The 9,158-nt window shown below is 44.5% G+C and overlaps 1 protein-coding gene across 3 annotated transcripts in view; it reads right to left on the bottom strand.

Moving 5' to 3' along the window:
- Positions 1-1,349: 1,349 nt before the first annotated feature.
- Positions 1,350-9,158, bottom strand: part of magi3a (membrane associated guanylate kinase, WW and PDZ domain containing 3a) — a 158,208-nt gene continuing 150,399 nt past the window's right edge. The window contains exons 20-23 of one of the 3 annotated variants that reach the window (XM_088640164.1): positions 8,416-8,553; positions 5,787-5,925; positions 3,926-4,014; positions 3,458-3,596 (exon numbers count right to left, since the gene is read on the bottom strand). In XM_088640164.1, the coding sequence (XP_088496290.1) occupies positions 3,965-4,014; positions 5,787-5,925; positions 8,416-8,553 (327 nt within the window). In that variant the 3' untranslated portion in view covers positions 3,458-3,596; positions 3,926-3,964. Of the gene's footprint in view, positions 3,597-3,925; positions 4,015-5,786; positions 5,926-8,415; positions 8,554-9,158 lie in introns of all 3 variants that reach the window. The other 2 variants (XM_088640165.1, XM_088640163.1) reach the window with 2 other exon arrangements.

Here is a 9,158-nt window from a genome sequence, read left to right as displayed (position 1 = left end):
GAAAAGAGAAGAAAGAAAACGTTTCATGGCCGAAACATTGTTTTCTTTCTTGTCTTTCAGCATGGAATAAACCTATTACTTGTTCCATGAGGAATATAGCTGAGTGAATCGGATCCCAATTTAGTCCTTTCTGTTCAAGACTAAAAAGGTTTAAGCACAATCTTAAAATCTCTTGATGTAAATTCAAGACTTTTAGCTACTTTATATATCCTAACATTATTTTGTATTTCTGTGAACAGGTCTAGTCCAACAATTCTTCAGAGTTTTTGTATTTTATCCGTGTTCTTTTTTTATATCCATTCACTGGTTGTCAAACTGAATGCCTGTCATGTAAGAGTTGTGTTTAAGGAGTTGTATATTATATCTTAAAATCTTTTATGATGAAATACCCATAGCTTTCTCAAAATCTACGCATGTCCTACCATGTTCTGTTTTTTTCTGCTATTTATTGATCAAAGTACTCTTAAACATGTCAGCTTAGCAAACATATACTAAATTGATCATTTAGTGTGAAATCAACCTGATTTTGGAACAGCCTTCTCAAAGCTTTGCTGTCACATTTAGAATAAAAACAGGGTCGTATTTGCAAAGATGCAAAAAATATTAAACATATTTATGAATAAAACCAGGCAGAAGAGGCTAACTATTTTAAGTAAAACTTTATTTTTACAGTGCATGAACAGAATGCCATGACCAGAAGATAAGATAAATTTCCTTTTTTCCCCCCACTTTAAATCATTTTCTTTTAATCACTTAAAAAAATAATGGAGCGATTTACAGATCTTTATTTTTTTCTGAATGAGAACTCTGGAAGTATTTATAAAGGTGCTGTACAATATATAAACATTTACAACTACCACATAATGTAGAGACCAAAAGTCTTCTTTGTTCAAGCGATGCAAGGCCACATTATTATATGCAGACACTGATATGGGCAATGGAGAATTAGGGGAAGAGGGATATCTAATACCAGAGCAAGAGACATCAAGGTGACATTTCTCAGGATTGTCCCAAAGAGGTATCACTCCACTCAGGACTGCAGAACTCAGCATAAAAGAATATCCACTAGGAACCTCCTTCAAAACATGAGAGGATTCTAAAGGGCAAAGGTTAGGTGTAGGTTTGGGGTTGATGATGTGGGTTAGAGTCAGGGCAAGGTGGCACCAGAGAAACAAAGACATCTGGGTACAGAGGACAGGGAGGCTGGACAGAAATCATCAGATGCCCTAAGCCAAGTGGACATTCCTTTCTGCTACTTCCAAACGTCTGAAGTCATGCACTTCTAGAAATCTAAGTAGCTGGCTTTTTACTGAAGTCATTTTAGAAGTTTAAATAACATTTGTTTCTTAAAGTTGATTGATTGTAGTTAATTTAACAAACCGTTCAGCACACTAACGCAGTGCTTGAAAAATAACCCGAAATTATTTCAAATTAAATATTCAAGGGTGGCACAGTCCCTATTTTAGCAGACTTGTAAATCTGAAAAACCTTTGGAAGTATAAATTCCATGAGGAGTTGAGTGTAATTAAGTAGTTCAATTCATGTCAACCTGCACCTCTAAATATCAGTCATGCACTGGTGAGCCAAACTCCATTTTTACCCAAATGTAGCTTAAGAAATTAATTGCTTAATGATACAAACATTTCATAAAATACAATCCAAGCTACCAATATTTCTTAAAAAAAAGTTTGCTTGTTGTACACACATTTGTCAGAGGAACTAAGTCTGTTACAGCAAACACCATTAACAGGTAGAATAGTGGCTGTTGGAACACTACATACAGCAGAATGGCTCAGTAAGAATACATATGTATATTTTTTCAATACGTTAGATATGCTTAATCATATACATAGTAAACAATATAATTAACCACAAGTTTCTGGTCCTTTAAAGAGACATCACAATTATGGAGTGAAATCATTTTCTTGATTTAGCTGGGAAGCTGAAAGATGGGTTAGTATATTCGGTTTGGATTTGTGCACAATGGATAAACATTCAATCTACAGCCTCTGATTGTGAATTTTAGACACACTGGATGGAACCCTCAGGGTGTCAAAGGTACACAGAAACAAAGCATATTAAATACATGCAGCAAAACAAATCCATTTGTGAAGAGCATCTTGCAATCCATTGGTGTATGTCCGTTTGTAGGTTAGTAGATCTTCACAACAGTTATGACATCATCCTTCATTTGGTGGATATATATGTATGACAGATATACATGTCTTTCTCCTTCATTGCATATGAAACGTCTGAACAAAGGCAGCCATGAGCATCTACAGAAATCCCTTGTTGACAATGAAGGGATTCTCACTGTTGGCTAGACAGGGTTTCACAGATCTGAATGTAGCCTCGATTTCATTAAACTCAAAGGCTCCAACAAACACAGAAGACAAAATGCTAACACATTATGCTATGTTAATAAAGGAAGAAAAACTATTCAAAATGGATACAGATCCCTTAAATACTTAATGAAAAATAAAAAAAAACCTTTGTCCCAGCTGTGCAGTGATGCTGTGAAGAAACTCTAATCTGTTGTCTTCAGTGTTACTGAGTCTTCGCTTCAGAGAATCTCTCAACTTTCTCCGAGCTGGGGACTTTCCAAGGCCCTGGTGTAATAGGAACCTTTCTACCACTGTTCAGGTTCACATTGGTGAGGCCCTCTGCAACAGCACCAGAACTCCCTGCGTCTTTTTTGCTCTCCTCATCTGCGCCTTTCCTCTTGGGCTCTCTTTCTCTCCGGCCTGTGTCCTCGACTTCTTTCGGCGTCTTTTCTCTGCTGGGGATCGAGCGGGATCTGTGAGCGTGGGGGTCTTTCCCCGTGTCTTCTTCACTCTTTCTGTGGCGCTCACTGGAGTTCCTGGCCACGTCGACCACGTTCCTGCTTGTCTCTCGCTCAGCTTCTTCATCCCTGCGTTTTCTCTCCTTATTCCCCGCTGGCTTCTCCTGTTTATCCGTCTTTGCTGGGCTGCTCCTCCTCCGACGTTCCCCCTTGTTTACCAGTGGCTCTCTGTTCACCACTTCCTGTTCCTTCCTAGGAGACTTCTCTGGACTTGATGACCTCGGCCTGTCTTTCTGCCGTCGAGACTTCTTGTCCTTGCTTCCCGCGTTCTGCACGCTGACGGATATGTCCTTGCTTCCTGGAGGGAAACTTCCTTCGGCCTTCCTTGGGCTGTGTGATCCGTCTTTGCTATCAGCCTTCGCCCTGCTAGCTTTCTTTGGGCTGGCAGGCATGGCATCATGAGGATCCTCCGATTCGCCTGTCACAGGGTGCAGCTTTCTGTGTGGAGTTCCAGGACTGACAGATTGGTCTCGTTTCTGCATTTTGGCCTTGCTGGCTTGGTCTTTGGTGGAGTCCTGGCCCAGCCTGTCACTATCTGTGGAGATGATGGTCCCACTGGCTGGGAGGTGAGCCTGTCTGTAGCTGGGGGTATCACTGTCCCGGTCATAGGGCTCCACTTGTCTCACAGCAGGGTAGGACTCAGAGATGGTAGAGGAGTTGGAGTTGAAAGATGGAGACACCGGTGAGAGTGGCTCTTCTGCTGAACTGTCTATCTGAAAGCTTGTGGGTGAAACGTTCTGTATATCCATCTGACCTAAAGAAAAAAAAGAAATGGAAATGTCTTATGTTTGCAGTTTGTCAGTAAAATATTTTTAAATAATTCCGATTCTTCTGATTAAAAAATAACCTGACAACCCGTGGATCATACATTTAAGTTTGATTAATATTCTAGTTGTCTGTGTTTAAAGATGACCTATTGTGTGTACCCAGTTCCAGTGCAGTTGACTGCTAATTTCATGGAGAAAAAGGGTGCAGACAGAGCAGGTCACAGAGTGGAAAGAAGGTTTTCAGTCCACATGCACGGCTTTGCTTTCCTAGAGCAAAAGGAAAAGTGTTCAGAAGACGAGTACAGAAAAGATTTACCAAGATATAAGGGACAGACCAAGAAAAGTAGTGAAGCCTTTAGTGATGCTCTGGTTTCATGTAGAAGCACAGGGCGGAAGAGGTCAGACCTGGAGAGAGGAACAGAAAACAGTGCAGAGACTGAGCTGGACAGAGGCAGGTACCGAGCCACTGGAGACACACTAGACACCCTACACTCTAAGCCACAAGTATACTTGAGACTGACTGCACACTACGGACACAAACACTGGTCACTCTGCAACAGTGCAAATGGGGACACTCATGGCTCACTCTGCGAGAGCGCACACTGGACACACACACACACACACACTCGTCACCCTGCGAGAGCGCACGCTGGACACACACACACACTCGTCACCCTGCGAGAGCGCACGCTGGACACACACACACACTCGTCACCCTGCGAGAGCGCACGCTGGACACACACACACACACTCGTCACCCTGCGAGAGCGCACACACACACACACACGTCACCCTGCGAGAGCGCACGCTGGACACACACACACACACACACACGTCACCCTGCGAGAGTGCACGCTGGACACACACACACACACACACACACACACTCGTCACCCTGCGAGAGCGCACGCTGGACACACACACACTCGTCACCCTGCGAGAGCGCACGCTGGACACACACACACACTCGTCACCCTGCGAGAGCGCACGCTGGACACACACACACACTCGTCACCCTGCGAGAGCGCACGCTGGACACACACACACACTCGTCACCCTGCGAGAGCGCACGCTGGACACACACACACACTCGTCACCCTGCGAGAGCGCACGCAGGACACACACACACACTCGTCACCCTGCGAGAGCGCACGCAGGACACACACACACTCGTCACCCTGCGAGAGCGCACGCTGGACACACACACTCGTCACCCTGCGAGAGCGCACGCTGGACACACACACTGGACACACACACACACACACGTCACCCTGCGAGAGCGCACGCTGGACACACACACACTCGTCACCCTGCGAGAGCACACACACACACACACACACACACACACACACACACACACACACACACACACACACACACACACACACGTCACCCTGCGAGAGCGCACGCTGGACACACACACACTCGTCACCCTGCGAGAGCGCACGCAGGACACACACACACACTCGTCACCCTGCGAGAGCGCACGCAGGACACACACACACACTCGTCACCCTGCGAGAGCGCACGCAGGACACACACACTCGTCACCCTGCGAGAGCGCACGCTGGACACACACACTCGTCACCCTGCGAGAGCGCACGCTGGACACACACACTCGTCACCCTGCGAGAGCGCACGCTGGACACACACACTGGACACACACACACACACACGTCACCCTGCGAGAGCGCACGCTGGACACACACACACTCGTCACCCTGCGAGAGCGCACGCTGGACACACACACACTCGTCACCCTGCGAGAGCGCACACACACACACACACACACACACACACACGTCACCCTGCGAGAGCGCACGCCGGACACACACACACACTCGTCACCCTGCGAGAGCGCACGCCGGACACACACACACACTCGTCACTCTGCGACAGCACACGCCGGACACACACGCACACAGTCGTCACACTGTGAGAGCGCACGCTGGACACACACACACACACACACACACACACACACACACACACACACACACGTCACTCTGCGACAGCGCACACCGGACACACACACTCGTCACTCTGCGACAGCCGACACTTCTTCGGATATAGAACGGATATAAACAGTGCTAACTCAGCCACGTTCTTCCTGTAGGCCCGTACGCTAGTGTTTATTCAGTGTAGAATGACGTCATCACCATACTGTCTGCACTCACTGTGGTCGGGGACGAGTCCCAGGCCTGGCCTCAGCAGCAGCAGCACTTTATTCCCCCCGGCCTGGATCAGCTCAATGGCCCGGGTGTGGGTAATACCCTGGGTCGGCTCGCCGTTGATTTCCACAATCTGATCACCCACCTGCAATCACACCACACTGTCTCCATCATGCCATTCCTACTGCTAACTTTCTATAAAACCTGGAAAAAACCTTAAATCACAGCCTATGAAATTAGTGTGAAATAAATGATGACTTTGGTACCATCATCATTTCACACCAAGTTATATTTTCTTGTAGCAAACAACCAATATAGGAGCTTTTAGAAGCACAGATTTTATATACAATTCCTCAATCAACAATAGTTTGGCAATGCTCACAAAATAAGTAATCAAGGTTGTTACAGAACAGACTGTAGAGAAAAACATGCCTGATTCATTGTTGCCTACTTATGTCAATGTCATATTCTTTGTTAAGGCCGATAGACTGGTGATTTTTTTATTTTCTTTCACTCAGCTCAGTGGTCTGCTGTAATGAATTAACTCCACAGCTATGAAATATTATATATGAACACTCTACAGCATGTGCATTTGTATGTGTGGGAAATGAGTCTATTTACACATTCATAAAAAATACATGTCAAATCTGCAGTCACTTTCAAATATCAATATCACGGTCATTTATTAATAATGCATTGGCAATGCAAAGCTTATCCTTGATGACACAGAGTGGTAGAAAGGTATAAAATAGGAGGCAAAGCAGAAGCATTGCCTGGCACAGCTGCACATTGTAAAGTATTCTAATGTTTAATCAAATGTTACATTTTAATAACTAAAAAGGAGGAGACTTAGATTAGTAGGCGAGTTCACATACAAATGTAAACTTCAGATGATATAAGTGGATTTACATCAGTGCAATATCTTGGTATAGTAACATTAGATCCAAAAACTGTATAGGTTTTGCAATATATTTCACATTACTCAAGAATAGTCAAACTATTTTTTGTAGTAATAACTATACGATAAGCAAGACATTTTCACTGCTTTCAACTATACTTTTCTCAGTTCAATAAACATGTATCTACCTGTATGTCATTTAGAATAGCTGGTGCCTTAAAGTGACGGTGAAAATATTAGAATCATAGCAAATGCCAGACTCTATATGAGTCATCACAAATCATCTGCATGTTTAGAGAATTAAACCCTTTTCCAATTATATGTATGTTCATCTCAGCTGGAGTTGTTCTGAGTGCAACATACCGTATATGCCTTCAGTGTCTCCGAATCAGATACAACTGGCTTATGACAAGTTGTTGCTACTCCTGATTAAGTGGCCAATGGATATAAGAAAAGTTATCAAAAATTAAATTAATTTTTGTAAAATAAGTTGTAGCCTGATGAGTAGCAGCATTGAATATAGGAGGTGTGATTCCCATCAAAACTCCTGTGATCCACTAAACTGCCACTGAAGTACAGAATGATTGAGACCAAAACCTTCATATAGGGAGTATACTATAAACCCTTTTTGCACTCGAGTCAGCATCTTTGTGTAGCATTTCATGAAGGCTGACAACAGCTGCTTTATCTTCTGTAGGTGTAATCAAGTTCTTTGACTGACATCTGGTCAATCTAAAAAACGATGCTCAACTCCAACACTCTTTCTGAGTGTCACTGTTGCCGCTGTCTGACAATCTGAGGATCCTCGAGATCATAAATCAAATTTGCAGCTGCAACTGTGGCTCAAAGAAACCCTGTTTCTGTTGTATAATAAAGCGCTGCGTAGTTTTGTTTAAGGACTAGTTATATATATATATCAACTTGCTAAAAACCAAACTTTTCTAAGAACAGATTAACTCTTGAAAAATGGCAAATAGTGTATTGGAAGTGTATTGAAGGGATTTGACACCATCCTGACCCAAGAAATTCCATAATTTGGTGTTGTTGACGGTGGTGGAATACGCCGTCTCAGGCGCTGCTGTCGACTCTCCCTTAAGAGCTCAACTGGGTTGAGATCTGGTGACTGGGAAGACTATGCCATATGGTTTGCATGGTTTTCTTACTCAAGCACTGAGTAAGTAATTTAAGAAAGTAATTTCCAAGAGCACTGACATGTTGGAAGATTCCACTCCCATCAGGAAAGAAATGATTCAGCGCAGGATGAATGTGATCACTCAGAATGGCTTTGTATTGATTGGCATTTAGCTTGCCCTCTAACAAGACCTAAACAATGGCAAAAGAAAATGCACCCCATACCATAACAGAGCCGCCAAGACCCCTCACCATGGGAAAAGGGCACTGTCGGGGTCTTTTGGCATGCTCTTTCCTTTATTTTGGCAGTTACCTGTAGTTCATACCGTACACTATACAGTACACTGCTAAGCATCATCATAAGTACCAAAAGTGTTGGATCAACTCTTGTCTATAAATTCATTTTTTCCCTTCAGTTTTTAATATTTTTTGTTCAGACGTTTGTACATCTTTAATTCAATTAATTGGAAATAAACAGGTACTGATGGTATCCATGCATCGGGTACGTAGGAGTTTGCTTTACATTACAAACGTGCAGGTGGTGGCCTCAATACCCTTGCAGGCTGCTGTATTCAGGCACAGACGGGCTCTGCGGGCGAGACTCACATGTATCCGGCCATCTTTCAGGGCGGGGCCGTCCTCCGCCAGCCTCAGGATGAAGAGGCCCATGTTATACTCCTTGCCTCCCCGCAGACTGAAGCCGAACCCTCGGAGGCCCCTCTCCAGCTCCACCATGAAGCAGCCCTGAGGACAGCAGCATCCAGAACACTGCACTCAGTTTCCTTAGAGCTACAGTACAGAACACTGCTAGGTGAAAAAATAGTGCCTTCGGCATTTGAGGAATTTGTCAACCCTTACTGTAAAATATATATATATTTTTTATACAATACACTACTGTTTTGGGGTGGCAGGGTGACACAGTGGTTGGTAAGCATTGCTGCCTCACAGCGCTGGGGCCCTGGGTTAAATTCCAGACCTGGGGTGCCATCTGTGTGGAGTGTTTGTGTTCTTCCTGCGTTTGCATGGGCTTCCTCCAGTAGCTCTGGTTTCCTCCCGCAATACAAAACCATACTGGTAGGTTAACTGGCTTCAGGGAAACTTGGACCTAGGCGTGAGCGCGTGTGTTTGTGTCTTTGTGTGCCCTGCAATGGACTGGTATCCCATCAGGTGTACCCTGCCGTGCGCCCGTTGCTTGCTAGGATAGGCCCCGGCTCCCCCGAGACCCTGAATTAGGAGGAGTGGTTAGAAAATGAATGGATGGATATCACAGTTTTGTTAATAGTTTTTTTTCTCTACAGTTCAGCAAGCTCCTGGTAATGACAGGACCGAGCTGTGCCTGCCTTGCTCTG

Source organism: Lepisosteus platostomus, chromosome 7 (assembly GCF_059453375.1).
Source record: "Lepisosteus platostomus isolate fLepPlt1 chromosome 7, fLepPlt1.hap1, whole genome shotgun sequence".
Taxonomy (NCBI): Eukaryota; Metazoa; Chordata; class Actinopteri; order Semionotiformes; family Lepisosteidae; genus Lepisosteus; species Lepisosteus platostomus.
The sequence above is the reverse complement of the archived record's forward strand: the minus strand, read 5'-3'. Positions and strand labels throughout refer to the sequence as shown.